The sequence below is a fragment of the Pogoniulus pusillus genome, chromosome 27 (assembly GCF_015220805.1).
Source record: "Pogoniulus pusillus isolate bPogPus1 chromosome 27, bPogPus1.pri, whole genome shotgun sequence".
Classification (NCBI taxonomy): domain Eukaryota; kingdom Metazoa; phylum Chordata; class Aves; order Piciformes; family Lybiidae; genus Pogoniulus; species Pogoniulus pusillus.
Genome location: NC_087290.1, coordinates 18,764,561 through 18,782,532, shown reverse-complemented (window position 1 = coordinate 18,782,532; position 17,972 = coordinate 18,764,561). Strand labels below are relative to the sequence as shown.

Sequence of the window (17,972 nt, the reverse complement as noted above, 5' to 3'; positions counted from 1 at the left end):
AAATCACACATTCCTAAAGGTCCTAATCAGCAGAAACCTGGTGGCAGTGCCTTCAGAAGTGCAGTGAAAACCTGCTCTGTCTGCACGTGGAACAGTGCATCTCAGGGATTGTTCAGCTCTCTCAGTCTCATCTGTTAGACTTTCTGCATGGAAGCTGTCATCCAGAGACCTGAAGTGCTAGAAATTAAGAGATGAGCTCTGAAACTGCAGCCCAGCAGTGTAAAACACTTAGCTAGCAAGTCTGGAACAGCAGAACTACTTCAAGAGAAGGAAAGAGGGAAATAGGCAAATTGTAACAGCTCTAAGTTGCCTCAAGTGAAGGGAAGATCACAGAATGTTAGGGGTTGGGAGAGACCTCTGCAGAGCTTCCAGACTATTCCCCTGCCACAGCAGGAGCAGAGGATCCAGCACAGGACACACAGGAACACATCCAGACAGGGCTGGAAAGGCTCCAGAGAAGGAGACTCCACAGCCTCTCTGGGCAGCCTGTGCCAGGGCTCTCTCACCCTTACACTCAAGAACTTCTTCCTCCTGCTGAGCTGGAGCCTCCTGTGCTGCACTTTCCATCCCTTGCCCCTTGTCCTGTGGCAGGGCACAGGTGAGCAGAGGCTGTCCCTGTCCCTCTCTCCCTGACCCCCAGCCCTCAGCTCTTGACAGACATTGCTCAGATCCCCTCTCAGCCTTCTCCTCTGCAGCCTAAGCAGCCCCAGGGCTCTCAGCCTCTCCTCCTCAGGCAGTGCTGCAGCCCCTTCAGCATCCTTGTAGCCCTCCAAAGAAGCAAGAGCAAAGTCTTTCAAGCCTTGCTAGCCTGCCTTCACCAAGGAACTAGGCCAGTCTGGAGTTGCTCAGTCAGCTTCCAGCAACATAAAATTATGCTTCTGAAACAAAGGTCAGGCCAGGCTTGGCCAGGACATGAGGTCTGCCAGGACTGGAGAGTTAGTGCAGCATCTCCAGGGTGCAGCAAGCAGAATGCCAGGCAGAGCCAACACTAGCACAGAACACAGGAAGAAAGAGTCTGCTGTAATCATTCACAACTCCTGTCAGCATCATTTCAACTTGTTTCTAAATCTGCCCTGAAACTGAGTCCTCTTCACTTCTCAAATGACAAGCAGGAGGCCAAATGTCATGAAGTTCATTGTGAGGGCAAGACCGAGGTTGGGTTTGTGTTTCTTCCACATATTCTTCTTTTAAGACAAAGCCAGAGCAGCTGGTGAAAAAGGTTTCAGCTGCTGGTCAGAGTGATGACAGAACCACAGAACTGTTTCAGTTGGGAGAGACCTTTGAGATGACAGAGCTCAACCACTGACCTGACAGGACCATGACCATTAAGCCATGTCCCAGATTGCCATGTCTACACATTTGCTGAACACCTCCAGGGTCACAGCCTTCCTGGGCCGCCTGTTCCAATGCCTGACCACTCCTTCAGTCAATAAATATCTCCAGTCTAGACCTCTCCTTGCACAATCTGAGGCCATTTGCTCCCATTCTATCACTTGACACTAGGGAGAAGAGACCAATACCCACCTGACTGCAACCTCCAGGGGATCCTGCTTCAAACACTGCTGTTCTGCAGCAGCAATCAGCAGTAGCTCTCAAACACCTGCCACACAGAAACCAACATTTTGGCTCATGAACAGTGTGATTAAACTAACAGAGTGGCAAGAGGTAGCAGCCCTGGAGAAGACAATCAGGGATGACCTCTCTGCTCGAGCACTTTCAAACCCATTCTCAATGCCCACTGTGAGCTATATTATAGTAATTACTGGAATTAATTCATTTACCATTAAAAATAATTTAGGGCACTAAGTGAAGATTATGATTTCCTTTATTTCTCAACATCACAGTATGAAATGAATTCCCATGCAGCCTGCCTCAGCTTGGTAACTCAGAGTCCTTTCTCCTGTTTGAACGCATTATGCTGAGAAAAGCCTTGCTTTTCCAGACAGCTGCATTTCTTCTCTCTGGAGTCCTGACCAGTTGCTGGGTTTAAATGTTCACAGCACAGAAATTTAAAGAGAGAAAGAAAAGGGAAAAAATTAAAAAAAAAGGGAAGAAACAAAGCCACAAAATCCAAACAGAGGCTTCAAAGGTCAGGCTAAAAGCGACTCAGTATATTCTGTGTCAATGCCCTGTGTCAACAAACAGTCCTCTGTGTGCAAAGCTTGCTTCAAGAACCTGGGCAAATGAAACAGCAGGTTTCAGTTCTATTGCCTAAACAGGAGTGGCAGCCCCAGGTGAGATGCTCAGAGTGATTTAAATAAACTCCTTTGGAGCACTCACCTCTGGCCCAACAGAATCTCATCTGCAGGCCAGCAGCTGGGGGGCTTAAGAATCACAGAAGCACAGCACTATGCAGGCTGCCAAAGCCCCTCAGGAGCACCAAGCCCAGCCTAGAACCCTGCTCTACAAGACTCACCTTAAGCCATAGCCCCAAGCAGCACAGCCAAACCACCCTGAAACACAGCCAGGCTGGGTCACTCCACCACCTCCCTGGGCAGCTCATTCCACTCCCTCACCACACTATCTATGAAATACTTTCCCCTGATGTCCAACCTAAACCTGCCCAGCCTCAGCTTGAGGCCATTCCCCCTTGATCTGTCTGCAATTCCCTGTGAGCAGAGCCCAGCAATGAGCTCTGCCCTCAGCCTCCTCTGTTTGACACTAACCATCCCCAGCTCCCTCAGTCGCTCCTCATCAGATTTATACCCCAAGGCATTTTAAAGCACAAACCTGTCTGCCCTTAGTGCTGTGGAAGGTGATGGAGCAGATCACCCTTCACCAGCTTCACTGCCCTGAGCCAAGTGCTTAGTAGCTCCTCTCTCACCCCTTCTCATTCCTCAAGTCCCACCCCCAGGACATTTCCTTTCCTGTGCTTCTTTCTTTCTGGTTCAGAAGTACACACATCTAACAACTGGTTCAGACTTACCAGACTCTAACATTCCAACCTGGTCTCATCCAGCCTGGCCTTGAAGACCTCCCTGGGCAACCTGTGCCAGTGTCTCACCACCTTCACTGCAAACAACTTCTTCCTAACAGCCACTTTCAATCTCCCCTCTGCCAGTTCAAACCCATTCCTCCTCCTCCTCTCATTCCAAGACCTTGTCAGCAGTCTCTCCTCAGCCCTTCTGGATCCTCCTTCACTGCTATGATGCTAGAAGATGCTACAGAAACCTACAAAGCTCACAAACTTCATCAGACCAGATCAGCATTTCTTACATTTGCAGGCTGGCAACCTCTTAATCAAGAGGCAACCAAAATAATTACCATTTTCAACTACTGTAAAAACAAGACTAAGCAAGTGCTAATTATTACTTTCACTCTACAAAAGGAAGCTGAGCTCTCTTGCTTTCTGTAATGCAGCAATTCCAAGCCAGAGTTGGACAGATGGCAGAAAGAGGTCACCCTGCTAAGAAGCCAAAGTGTGAGGGCAAGGACTGTGAAAAACTGAGCAGAGCTAAAGCAGAGAATGCAATACAGAACCACAGAATGGCTCAAGCTCAAGGGACCTCAGAGCTCATCTACTCCAAACTCCCTGCTATGGGAAGGACACCTCTCAAGCAGATGCAGCTGCTCAAGGCCTCATCCAACCTGGCCTTCAGTGCCCCTAGGGAGGAGGCATCCACATCCTCCCTGGGCAGCCTGCTTTGGAGCTTCACCACCCTGCTACTGAAGAAATTCCTGAGCTCTAGTCCAACCCTGCTCTCCCTCAGCTTCAAACCATTCCCCCTTGGCCTGTCTCTAGACACTGATGAAAAGCTGCTCTGCAGCCTTCCTGGAGGATCCTTTCAGCTACTGGAAAGCAGCTCTAAGGTCCACCCAGAGTCTTCTCCTCTCCAGGTTGCACATACCCAACTCCTTCAGCCTGTCCTCACAGCAGAGCTGCTCCAGCCCTTGGATCATCTTTGTGGCTTCCTCTGGCTGCAGCCAGGTGGGGTTGGGCTCTGCTGTCAGGCAACCAGCAACAGAACATGGGGACACAGCCTCAAGTTGTACCAGGGGAGGTCTAGGCTGGATGTTAGGAGGAAGTTGTTGGCAGAGAGAGTGATTGGCATTGGAATGGGCTGCCCAGGGAGGTGGTGGAGTCTCTGTGCCTGGAGGTGTTGAAGCCAAGCCTGGCTGGGGCATAGTCTGGTTGATTGGCTAGGGCTGTGTGCTAGGTTGGGCTGGATGATCTTGGACGTCTCTTCCAGCCTGGTTCATTCTATGAGGGCACTGCTGGCTCCTGGGGAGCTTCTCATAGGAAAATTCACCCTAACAGAAGCAGCAGAGAGAGGAGGAAGGACAAATGAAGGGGAAGCAAGAAAGCAGCAGCAGCAGAAATAGTGCCGATGAAGATGATGGCAGATGAAGCAAGGCAGAAGGCAACACTGCAGTGAAGAGGCTAGGAACGTGTCCAAGTCTGAAGCTAACATTAAACTAGATTCGATCAGAGGGAGCAGTTAATCATTAGTGCTCACAGCAAGCCACTTGGCCATCCCACAACAGCCAGCCAGCACTTTGATCTAGCAAGCAAAAGGCAGCTGCAGCCTCTGCCACCGAAGCATTCACTGCCAGCAGTCAGCAGCAGAGCTAGAAGAGTTTCCTTTAAAAACCAGAACAGTTCCCTGTTGAACTCTTTCTTTACAGGGCTGAGCTATTTTTTCACACCCTAAAAAAGAGTTTAATTTTTTTTTCCTGTGACACACTTTAAAGACCAGAATCCTGTTCTCCAAAAACACTCCAAAGAGCAAATGTTAATGCTCCAATCTCGCTCTGCCATTGTGCAGCACATCGACTGCAGCCCTTAGAAAATCAGCTCCTCAGACTCTGCATTCACAGCTTCAAAGTGGTTCATGCTGCATGATGAAAACAAGACCCCACCATTTTTTGCATGAAGCAGGTAATTAGTGCCTTGAATATACCTGAAAGAAAAGGGGAGGGGGGAGAGGGGAAAATATATATATAAAATATATCAGATGTAACTTAAAAGTTTTCTCTGTGGCACAGCTACAGAACAAAAAATACTTCCCCATGTACAGAACTCTTTTTTTAGAGCATGCATTTTCAAACTATGTCAAATTTTGATTCACAGGCACTGACTTCAACACAGAACTGCCTGCAAAACCAACAAAAAATAGTAACTTTCATCCAAGCCTCTCTGTTAACTTAACTTGTAATGAGAGGATGGGGAGGAATGGGTTTGAACTGGCAGAGGGGAGATTGAAAGTGGATGTTAGGAAGAAGTTGTCTGCAGGGAGGGTGATGAGAGACTGGCACAGGTTGCCCAGGGGGATTGTGGAGCACAGAAGCACAGAATGGGATCTTCAGGTTGTCTCTGATGCAGAACTTTATAAACTAGATGTAGATAAATACCCCTATGTGAGTGCATCTCACCTGGAAGTGTTGGAGCCAGTGCAGAGGAGGCCAGCAAGATGCTGAGAGGGCTGCAGCAGCTCTGCTCTGAGCACAGGCTGAGAGAGTTGGGGCTGTGCAGCCTGGAGAAGGGAAGGCTTGGAGGAGAGCTTGGAGCGGCCTTGCAGGATCTGAAGGGGGCTGCAGGAGGGCTGGGGAGGGACTACTGACAAGGTCTTAAAATGAGAGGATGAGGAGGAACAGGTTTGAAGTGGCAGAGGGGAGATTGAAAGTGGCTGTTAGGAAGAAGTTGTTTGCAGTGAGGGTGGTGAGACACTGGCACAGGTTGCCCAGGGAGGCTGTGGAACCCCCGACCCTTAAATTAAGCTCAGGGATTAGTAAAACAGATTTCTTTCCCCTAGGCAGCTCCAGAGGGAGTCTCTGTCCATATAATAGTCAAACTATGCTCAGGAAGATCTGCTCTCCACTCACGAACACAGAACCTAGTGGAAGCAGCTTGCTAATGCAGGCAGTTGAACACCTGGAGCTGAATTACTCCAAGTGAAGTGCCCTTCCCTGAGTTAGGCACTGTGTGTCTAACCTTTGAGACACTCAAGTTCCTTTACACAACTCACAGTGCTTACACTAATTACTTTGGTGTCTAAATATAGCACTCAGAATAAATTGAGCTGTAAAAGGAGTTTTCAGAGAAGCAGGATGTGCATCCCACTCACACCAATACTTTAGTGCTGCTGACGAGGAAAAACAGGGCCCTGAAAGCCAAACATCTTCACACAAGTTCATGCACCACACAGAAAGCTTTGTCAGCCTTCCATAACTGGAACCTTCCAAGCTTCTCAGTTTCAGTACATGAAGTATTCTGGAAATGAAATTCTTTGCCCATTAGCAGAAACACTTGGGAGAAGGCTCTGAAGGCATGGATCACCTTCCAGCTCAGCAGGAGGGAGAACGTCTTGAGTGTAAGAGTGAGAGAGCCCTGGCACAGGCTGCCCAGAGAGGCTGTGGAGTCTCCTTCTCTGGAGCCTTTCCAGCCCTGTCTGGTCTGGATGTGTTCTGTGCAATCTGCGCTGCATTCTCTGCTCCTGCTGTGGCAGATGGGTTGGACTGGAAGCTCTCCAGAGGTCCCTTCCAACTCCTAACACCCTGTGATTCTTGGTACACTATCTGCTCTTAAAGGCAGCCATGACCTCAAGGGAAGCCTGCACTGGAGCAGAGTCTGCTCATGAAGGATCACTACACCCCATGGAAGTGTCCCACACTGCAGCAGCTCATGAAAAGCTGCAGGCCACAAGAAGAAGTCACAGTGGAGAAGTTCACTGGAGGAGGAAGAAGCAGCAGAGTCAACACATAATGACCTGATGGCAACCATCATTCCCCATCTCCCTCTGCAAATGAGCAGGTAAGAGGCAGATAAATTGGGAGTAAAGATGTGCCCTGGAAGAAGAGAGGGGTCAGAGGAAGGTGTTTGCTATTTCTCTTAATCCTACTCCAATTTGATTGGTAACAAATCAGATTTTCCCTCCTCCCTGGTCATAGAATGAACCCTGTTGGAAGAGAGCTCCAAGCTCATCCAGCCCAACCTAGCACCCAGCCCTGCCCAACCAACCAGAGCATGGCACTAAGTGCCCCCATACTTGGGCTTTGCTTGAACACCTCCAGAGATGGGGACTCCACCACCTCCCTGGGCAGCCCATTCCAATGCCAATCACTCTCTCTGCCAACAACTTCCTAACAACATCCAGCCTGAACCTGCCCTGGCACAGCTTGAGGCTGTGTCCCCTTGTTCTGTCCCTGGGTGCCTGGCAGAAGAGCCCAAACCCACCTGGCTGCAGCCTCCCTTCAGGTAGTTGTAGACAGCAATGAGCTCTGCCCTGAGCCTCCTCTTCTGCAGGCTTCCCTTGGGGTCATGTCTGTCTTTGAAAGCAGGATCCATACCGAGGCTCACAGGATATCAGGGGTTGGAAGGGACCTCTGGAGAGCTTCCAGTTCAACCCCACTGCCATAGCAGGAGCAGAGAATCCAGTGCTGTGCTCCAAGCCCCTCACCAGCCTCGGTGCCCTTCTCTGGACACATTCCAGTACCTCGACATTTCTCTTGAATTGAGAGGCCCAGAACTGGGCACAGCACTCAAGGTCATCTGTTTTGCCCACAACCATGCCTGCCAAGTGATTCCTCTCTATCCTTGTCTCCACTCCCAACATTTCTGCTGTGTTTTCTCCTCCCCATCTTGCTGTGGGGGGCAGGGTTGAGTGAGCAGCTGCAGGGTGCTCTCTTGCCAGCTGGGGTGAAATCACGACACACCCTCATCTACCAGCATCAATTATTTGATCTATCTTCTACACTGTTAGCTGTAAGACTAATAAAGCTACCCAGCAGGCAAGGGATTTAATGAAATAGAGCCTGAGTTCCTGGGAGGATCACCTGTGGTTCCAGCTCTTAACATTCCAAATACAAGCTCCCTTCCTGCTCCTGAGCAACAGGCCTTTGTACCTTGATCAAACATGCTCCAAAGGAGGAAGGGTGTAATAATAGGGTGTAAAGCAGTCAATTGTCTAGGAGAACTGATTGTGGGGGAAAGGGAGGAGGAGAAGAAATGATTGTTTAAATAGCAGATACTGACAGCTTCTGCATTTCGGTCACTTGAACAGCACAAGCTCACAGCAACACTCTCAGAAGGCTCCAGCACAATTAAGCATCCAAATTAATCACCATTAACAAATCACAGAAGCCAGCATTAAAATATGCATGTATATATATCACAGAATGCTCTGGGTTGGAAGTGACCTCTAAAGGTCATCCAGCCCAAGCCCCTCTGCAGTTAGCAGAAGCAGCCTCAACTAGATCAGGTTGCCCACAGCCCTGTCCAGCCTCATCTTGAACATCTACACGGATGGGGCCCAAACGCCTCCCTGGGCAGCCTGTTGCAGTGTTCACCACCCTCTTGCTGCAGAACCTGTTCCTCACATCCAGTCTCAGTCTGCTCTGCTCTGGTTTGAAGCCATTGCCCTCATCCTGTCCCTGCAGCCCTTTGCAAACAGTCTCTCTGCAGCCTTCTTGTAGCCTCTTCAGGTACTGACAGGCTGCTATGAGGTCTCTTTGGAACCTCCTCTTCTCCAGGCTGCACACCCCCAGCTCCCTCAGCCTGCCTTTGTAGCAGAGCTGCTCCAAGCCCCTGACCATTTTTGTGTTCTCCTCTGGACCCTCTCCATCAGGTCCATGTCCTTCCTGTGTTGAAGGCTTCAGAGCTGGATGCAGCACTGCAGGTGAGGTCTCCCCAAAGCAGAGCAGTGGGGCAGGATCCTCTCTCTCCATCTCTGGCCACACAGCTTTGGTGCAGTGGCTGCCCTTGGCCTTTTATGCTGCAGTCTCAGAACTGCCTGTTCCTGTCCACTTTCTCATCCACCAGCACCCCCAAGTCCTTTTCCTCAGGACTGCTTTCTGTCACCTCATCCCTTTTACGATTGCCTTTGTCCTTCCTCCTGCTATATATATATATAGCCTTGCACTTCAGCAGGTTCCAAATTTCTACTAATCTTTTCAACTCTGCTCTCCATCTAAGGCTGGGCCATCATTAGAGAACTAACATCTCCCAGTGCCTGCCTAATGGAAGTAGGGACCACAATGGATGTGATCCAAAAACCACCCCAAGCCTACACACCAATGAAAGGTCTCAAGTTCCCTCCCCACTGCCTAACACATTTAAGCACTGGTTTGTTCCTCTTCCTTTCAGTCTGAGGCTGGAAAAGGACCAGTTTGGCTTCCCTTGAAAACAAATGAATAAATGAAAATGTCTCACTTCATATCCTTCTAAATTAACCCAAACTTGCCTTACCTGGAAATCTACTACATTCCAGACTGAAACTGCCTTCTAAAAAGCAGCCTTAACCTGGGTGAACTTCACGTTCTAGGGGAAATCTTACCTAATTTTGGCAGAGAATAGGGCACTTTAAAATAATCTTCATAAAATTCAATCAGCCTCCTTGTAATGTTTAGGGCATAGTCCCCTGATCCTCTTCGGATTGCATCGGGTCTCGCATACAACCGCACCTGTGAAAACACAAGGCAGAAGAGGGATGGTTTCAATACCTGCAGTGCCAAGCTACCCTGCCTGCAAAAGTGACAAAAGGTTGCTGTCAGGCTCTAGGATTATTGTCTTAGAGCCCAATGTGACAGTCACACCTTTGTCAAAACACCTGGCAGCTGAAAAGCAGAGCTTCCGAAATTAAGGCTGCAGAGATTCTAAGTCACAATCTGAGAGGATCACAGAATCACAGAATGATTGAGGCTGGAACAGAGCTCTGAGATCATGCAGCCCAGCCTAGGACCTAACACCACCACAGCCATCAGACCATGGCACTGAGTGCCACAGCCAAGCTTGCCTGAAACACCTCCAGGGACAGCAACTCCACCACAGAATCACCAAATTAACCAGGGTGGAAAAGTCCTTTGAGATCAATCAAGTCCAACCTCTCACCCAGCACCAGCTAATCAGCTAAACCATGGCACCAATGCCACATGCAGCCTGGTTTTAAGTATTCCCAGGGATGGGCACTCCACCACCTCCCTGGGCAGCCCATTGCAGTCCCAATCACTCTCTCTGACAACAACTTCCTAACAACATCCAGCCTCAACCTGCCCTGGCACAGCTTGAGACTCTGTCCCCTTGTTCTGTTGCTGGCTGCCTGGCAGCAGAGCCCAACCCCACCTGGCTACAGCCTCCCTTCAGGTAGCTGCAGATAGCAATGAGCTCTGCCCTAAGCCTCCTCTTGTCCAGTCTAACCAAGCCCAGATCCCTCAGGCGTTCCTTACAGGGCTGTGCTCTAGATCCATCACCAGCTTTGGTGCCCTGAGCAGTCCACCCCAGTTTCCAATTCCATCCCAATTTCCCCATGCCATCAGGAAGTGCTCAGCCAGTTCCAACTCCCTGCCATAGGCAGGGACACCTCCCATCAAAACAGGTCACTCAGGGACTCATGCAACCTGGCCCTGGACACCTCCAGGGAGGTTGAGGAGCACAGAATGGGATCTTTGATCTCATTCTGTGCTTCACAACCTCCCTGGGCAACCTGTGCCAGTGTCTCACCACCCTCACTGCAAACAACTTCTTCCACTTTCAATCTCCCCTCTGCCAGTTATTAGGTGCTTAGGATTCAGATATTCTGCATTTCTTTTTCCTGTCCATCTTTAAATACATTAAATAACATAAATTTCCTGTATTGAAAAAAGCTGATTGGATATGGCTGGGTGCTAGGTTGGACTGGATGAGCTTGGAGGTCTCTTCCAACCTGCTTGATTCTATGATGCTACTCCACTCCAGTTCAGCAAGAGCCTTTTCATTTGACTGCCTTCCAGAGGAAAACAATTTATTTCTGTCCCCTCTTGAAAAAAAACAATAGACAGAGAGTTGTAATTTCTAATGTAAAGCAGATCACAGCACGACCAAATGAGAGATGTAATACAGCAGACTTCTAATCACCACCTGAAAGCACAGAAACCATTATCTGAACACCTCCAAGTACCTACCTTTTGTCTATTGCTTCTTTCCCAAGCTAGCAGGGATATGTGCATTAAGTCTTCTCTTAGCTGCTGAACTCAATCTGCTTTTTGTTAAACAGATATGAACCACAGGGATCCTAATTCAAACATCTCCAAACCCTCAGTTCATGAAAGGATGGGAAGAGCAGAATCACAGAATCAGTCAGGGCTGGAAGGGACCACAAGAATCAGCCAGTTCCAAACCCCCTGCCATGCCCAGGGACACCCTACCCTAGATCAGGCTGCACACAGCCTCAGCCAGCCTGGCCTCAAACACCTCCCTGGGCAACCCATTCCAGCCTCTCACCACCCTCGTGCTGAAGAACTTCCTCCCCACCTCCAGCTTTGCTCCATTCCCCCCAGTCCTGGCACTCCCTGACAGACTAAAAAGTCCCTCCCCAGCTCTCTTGTAGCCCACTTCAGATGCTGGAAGGCCACAAGGTGGTCACCTGGGAGCCTCCTCTGCTCCAGCCTACACAGCCCCAACTCTTTCAGTCTGTGCTCACAGCAGAGTTGCTGCAGCCTCTGAGCATCCTCCTGGCCCTGCTCTGGACACTCTCCAGCATCTTCACAACTCTCCTATAATAGGGCCTCTAGAACTGGATGCAGTACTCCAGGTGGGGTCTCACCAGAGTGGAGCAGAGGGGGAGAATCACCTCCCTGGCCCTGCTGGCCACACTTCTCCTGCTGCAGCCCAAGCTCTGGTTGGCTTTCTGGGCTGCAAGTGCACACTGCTGGCTCCTGTTGACCTCGATTAGATTGGTGCTGGACACTGGTTTGTGTCCTTAAAGCTTTATGCAGAGGTTTGCATAATTGCTTTGCTGGCACAAGTGACTGCATCAGCAAATCAGGAAAGAATACAAGAGGCAGCCAACCAAGTATGCAAAAAAAATAATCATTGCCTATGAGAGTGGCTGAATGTGTCCACAAGAAGAAATGGGTAACAGAAGGGAAGGAAAAACTACAGGTAGAAACAAAGAGCACTGAGGGTTCAACTCACTGCAATAAAACATCTCTTTTGGCCAATGGTGTCCAAGTTGGAACCCAGGTAGGCAAAGCTCAAAATCCACAATGCTGCAAGCTTTCATCTGCCACCTGCCTCACGCTCTGTACAGTTTTAATCTGCCTGTGAAGCTTCCCTGGGTGCCTCTCTCTTGCCTGGAACAGCTCCAGGCTGCCAGGGCTCCGTGCCTCACACTAAGGTGGCTCTAAGCTAGAGAACAGCTCAGAAACCACTCCTGCCTTGGCCCAGGTCTCTCAGGGCTTTTGAGGCAACACAGCACCACAGGATGCTAGGGGTTGGGAAGGACCTCTGGAGACCACCAAGTCCAGGAACAGAGAAGGCAGCAAAGGGGAAAAGGACCTGGGGGTCCTGGTGGATAGGAGGTTGAGCAGGAGCCAGCAATGTGCTCTGCTGGCCAGGAGGGCCAATGGCATCCTGGGGTGGACTAGAAGGGCTGTGGTTAAGAGGTCGAGAGAGGCTCTCCTGTCCCTCTACTCTGCCTTGCTGAGGCTGCAGCTGGAGTACTGTGTTCAGTTCTGGGCCCCTCAGCTCAAGGAGGACAGGGAGCTGCTTGAGAGCCACAACGACGCTGAAGGGAATGGAGCAGCTCTGTTAGGAGCAGAGCCTGAGAGAGCTGAGGCTGTGCTGCTGGGAGAGGAGCTTGGGGCTATGGTTTGGGGTGCAGCTTGTGGAGCAGGGATCTGGGTTGGGCTTGGTGCTCCTGAGGGGCTTTGCCAAGCTGACCCTTTCTGTGCTTCTGTGAAATGTGCATTAGCCACTGTCCACAAGGCACAGTGTGCAAGCTCTGACAAGGGCAAGCTGAACAGCAGAGAACATCTCCATTCCTGCTCAGCAGAGTGCTCACTGGAAACGTCTGCACTGTACTGGCCAGGGATCATTTCAGCACTTATTAAACAGGGGAATGGGTTCAGAAAAAAACAGTAGAACTGCTCAATTGTAACGTTTTTAAACCACTTTGTTTGTTTGGATTTTTTTGGCATTTAAAGTCCACCTTTAAAAACTAAAAACAAGGATGAGAGGAATGAAGTGAAGTAAAAATCTGCACTCATTTTTTCACATTCTCTCAAACACTTCAGGTCAAACTGAAGGCTCTGTTCAGTTCTGTTTCACAGGTAGGAGGAATATGGAGCACATTCAGCAGTTTGAATGTAGAAATAAGAAGTAAAAATCCATGAGTTGCATATCACAGAATCACAGAGTGTCAGGGGCTGGATGGGACCTCCAAAGCTCATCCACTCCAACCCCTGCCAGAGCAGCATCACCTACAGCAGATCACACATCCAGGTAGGTCTGGAATATCTCCACAGAGGGAGACTCCACAGCCCCCCTGGGCAGCCTGTGCCAGGCTTCTGGCACCCTCACAGGGAAAAAAAAAACCTCCTCATCCTCAGTCTATAGCTACATCTGTCTATTGCAAAAACCAGAACACTGTCATCCAACCTTCTCCCTCTGCAGACTTCACCAAAGATGAAGAAAGACCAGAAAGAAGCACACAGTTATGTTCTCCCTCTAGCATTAGAGGAAGACAACAACAACCTTTGCTGGAGGTGTCACAGCCTGCCAACCTGCTTCCCCAAGGAGTTCAGGAAGCTGACAAGCTGGCAGCAAACAGGATGTCACAGCAAAGGCTCGTGAGCCTAAAGCATGCCTTCCACCAGAGCCTACCTCTTACTTCAGAATTAAACATGCACTTCCACAGCTGAAGCCTGCTCTCAAAGACATTATTCTTCAAGGGAGGCTCTCCTCCCGCTCTGCTCTGCCCTGGGGAGACCCCATCTTGAGTACTGCCTGTAGTTGTGTTCTACCCAGTTGAAGAGGGGCAGGGATCTGTGGCAGAAGGTCCAAGAGAGAGCTACAAGGATGATGAGGGGACTGGAGCACTGCCTGGTGAGGAGAGGCTGAGGGACCTGGGGCTGCTTAGTCTGGGCAAGAGAAGACTGAGAGGGGATTGAATCAATGTCTATAAATCTCTGAGGGCTGGGGGTCAGGAGGGGGGGGCAGGCTCTGCTCACTGCTCCCCGGGATAGGACAAGCAGCAATGGATGGAAGCTGCAGCACAGGAGGTTGCAGCTCAACACAAGGGGAACTTCTTGAGTGTAAGAGTGACGGAGCCCTGGCACAGGCTGCCCAGAGAGGCTGTGGAGTCTCCTTCTGTGGAGCCTTTCCAGGCCTGTCTGGATGTGTTCCTGTGTGCCCTGAGCTAGGTTGTGTGGTCCTGCTCTGGCAGGGGGTTGGACTCAATGATCTCTTTGGGTCCCTTCCAACCCCTAATATCCTGTGAGCCTGTGATTCCTTACACAACTTTCTGGTTCATGTGTGCATCCCCTCTGAACCCTTCCTTCTCAGCATGTTGGTATCTCTTCATGGGAGTTTCAGCTTGCATGATATCAAGACATACTTTAATTCTCTTATTTACTGCATCAGTAAAGTTTGCTGATCACAATAACTCCATATGTTAGTCTGCATTCATTCTGCAAGGCATCTCTGCTTTGTTTAGCCATCTTTTCCACAGTTTAAGACTACTCCAGCTGCTGTCACTGCTTTCTCTGATGCCCTAGGGGGATCACAGCTCACTACATGAGAACTACTGTTCCAAGGGAATAAAGCCAACCTCTGTTTATGAAAGCAGATGGCTCATTGGTCATTAATGGCCTAATACAACACCTGCTGCCTTGAACTGAATGGCTCCTGGTAACTACAAGGGCTTTAAATCAGACTTTCATAGGAGATAGGACCAACCCAGGCCCTGGGCTAGGGAGACTGCTGCCGAAGCAACCTTTACCCACAGCATCTGCCATGTCTGCCATCCATGCTTTTCCATCACCACTTCAGAACTCCTTGTTAGGCAGTGCACAGGGGGGAAAAAGGGGGAGAGAAAGAGCACTACTCTCATGATACCCATCAGCAGTTCACATCATGAGAAGCAGGACCACTGCCTGGGCCTTACCTTTACACTCTGTGTGCAAGCAGGCAAAATAGCACCTCACTGTGGAGCACTCTGAGGCAGAACATACCCAGGGGTACCCAGTGCTGCACCTCTGCCACAGCAGCAGCTAAAGCAGGGCCAGCTCTGCTGCTGACCAGGGCAGAAGATGCAGCTACAACCCCAGACTTTGGCTCAAACTGCCTGGTGCTGTGGACACTGTCACAGATTTGACCACAGAAAACCACTCCCAAAGGTACTCTCATCCACAGAGAGCCTATGTCCAGCCCTGAATGCTACCACATCACAAGAGACCTGAACATCAGGGCCACGAAGATGCTCAGAGGACTGCAACAGCTCTGTTATGAGGATAGGCTGAGAGAGTTGGGGCTTTGCAGCCTGGAGAAGAGAAGGCTTCCAGGAGACCCTGGAGTGGCCTTCCAGGATCAGAAGTGGGCTCCTGGAGGGCTGGGGAGGGACAACTGACAAGGTCTGGTCATGAGAGGACAAGGAGTAATGGGTTTGAAGTGGCAGAGGGGAGCTTGAAAGTGGATGTCAGGAAGAAGTTGTTTGCAATGAGGGTGGTGAGACACTGGCACGGGTTGCCCAGGGAGGTTGTGGATCAAAGATCCCATTCTGTGCTTCCGTGCTCCACAACCTCCTTGGAGGTGATCCTGACCAGATTGGATGGAGCCTTTAAAGACCTGTTTTAGTTGGAGGTGTCTCTGCCTATGGCAGGGGGTTGGAACTGGCTGAGCTTTGAGTTCCCTTCCAACCTAAACCATTCTATGACCTCTCTCCTTTAGCTTTGCACTCTTAGGGCATCTTTCCAAGCAAATGTGGCTAACATTCCAAGGCTGGCACCTACCTATTTTGCTGCTGTCTAGATTTCCCCTCCTCCTTTTTTCTTTCTGTCTTTGGTCCATTTGACTTCATGTACCTAAATCTGAACATGCTGGGAGTAAACAAGGGCACAGAAACTGAGGAGAAGTCTGCTGACAACCTTCAATCTTGCTGCTTTTCTGAGGCAAACATAGATTAGGTAACCAGGTATCAAGGCAGGAATTCACTTCACAATTAAGGACAGTTTTCCCTCCCACCTACTTCAAGCAGAATTAGAAGTAACTTTGACAGGTGTTTTAAAGCAGCTCAAACTGCTTTCCCCTTGCCAAACAGATGTTTCTGCACACCAACTGGTGTCAGCAATGCCACCCTGGGAATAATGCTTGGTTTTCAATCCTGCCCTCAAAGCCAGCAGACTCCACCTGAAGCACTGTTCTTGCTGGGGGGAGCTCCAAACTAGCTGCAGCCCTCTGTGTGCCTATACCCACAGGCTCAACCCAGCACTGGCACATCTGGGATCTCACTCAGAGGGATCTGAGCATCTCCCTTTGGCAAAGCACTTATGCATATGTTTCATTTCAAAGATGTCTCTAACCTGCTTTTAGGTCTTCCAGAAGACCACAATTTTTATGATAGAGTGGTTTAGGTTGGAAGGGAGTTCAAAGCTCAGCCAGTTCCAACCCCCTGCCATAGGCAGGGACACCTCCCACTACAACAGGTCCTTCAAGGACTCATCCAACCTGGTGCTGAACATCTCCAGGGAGGTGGTGGAGCACAGAAGCACCGAATGGGATCAAAGATCCCATTCGGTGCTTCTGTGCTCCACCACCTCCCTGGGCAACCTGTGCCAGTGTCTCACCACCCTCACTGCAAACAACTTCCTAACATCCACTTCCAATCTCCCCTCTGCCAATTTAAACCCATTCCTCTTCCCATTCCACCTCCAGGGAGGCTGTGGAGCACAGAAGCACAGAAAGTGCTGCATAACACTGCTGCACCAAGTGACACTCTTGGGCTAAGACCCCATGCTCTGCCCCTTAATTTGGAAGGGTTTCCTTGATCATCTGAGCTCTCCTTATTGTTATTTTGCTCACTCTCTTGTTTCAGACACAGGTATTGCTTTTCTTCTTGTGACAGAGGCAAAATACATGTCCACATTACACATTTAATACAGCAGATTGGTGTCTGGCTGCAGCAGCCTGGGGTGAGCCCTGCTGGGTCACTCCTGCAAACAGCTCGGATGAGCTTGGAAATGTGCATGGCAGGGACTGCAGCTCAGAAGAGTTTGTAACTGTGATCAATTCCACAGAAACAACTCTTCAGCACACATGCAAACAGGCTCCCAGCTAAGTCCCACTAAGGACGTCTGTGAGCCCAGCCCCTAAGTGGGGTGCTCAAACGCACTGAGTCTTACAACACTGCGGAGTGAAGAAGAGAGAGGTAACTGTAATGAAGTATCAATTCTGCTGTAGTGAACAAAGTTAAACCTGATAATGGGAAGAAATGACAGAAAAATGCCTTGTTTGCCTCTCCCATTCATTATTCATCACGGACAATAGCTGAAAAGAGACTGCACTGTAATGAAATGTGCTTCCTGCATACCAAAAGCAGAGCTCCTGTATTGCTGAGATGAGTCTGCTCCAGAGTGGGCAGCCACACACAGCACTGCACTCAGCCTTCTTCTGCATACAATTAGAACCAAAAATGCTTTAGAAGGTTAGGAATTTGTGTTCTACAGCTAGGCAGAAACAGTGAGCTGAACTCACTCAGCTGAGATTGGGAAGAACTCTTGTTGAAGCGAGCGGAATCACATCAACCCAACACCATCATGGCCATTAAACCATGTCCCCAAGTGCCACATCCTGATGCTTCCTGAACACCTCCAGGGATGGTGACTCCACCTGTGTGACCTCCTTTAGATAGACCTGCCCTGGCACAGGATCACAGGATATCAGAGGTTGGAAGGGTCCTCCAGAGATCATCTGGTCCAACCCCCTGCTGAAACAGGGCCACCGAGGGGAGCCCACACAGGAATGCATCCAGGTGGGTTTGGAAAGTAAGGCAGCAAGACAGCTAACAGATAAGATGGATCCTTCTGGAAGATTTATAAAGTCATAGAATGTTAGAGGTTGGAAGGGACCTCGGGAGAGTATCTTGTGAGCTACAGGTCAGCTTGGCAGGACACCTGGTGAAAAGATCAGCAGTGCAAGGCACTCCCTCTTCAACTACCACTTCCAATTTCTTAGCAGTGTGGAAACAGGATTCCATAGGCAACTCTGCATGGCACTGGGCTGA

The 17,972-nt window shown here is 49.8% G+C and overlaps 1 protein-coding gene across 1 annotated transcript in view; it reads right to left on the bottom strand.

Moving 5' to 3' along the window:
* Positions 1–17,972, bottom strand: part of TRHDE (thyrotropin releasing hormone degrading enzyme) — a 212,249-nt gene that overhangs the window by 166,570 nt on the left and 27,707 nt on the right. The window contains exon 3 of the mRNA XM_064166663.1: positions 9,273–9,399. Coding sequence (XP_064022733.1) covers positions 9,273–9,399 — 127 coding nt within the window. The remainder of the gene's footprint in view (positions 1–9,272; positions 9,400–17,972) is intronic.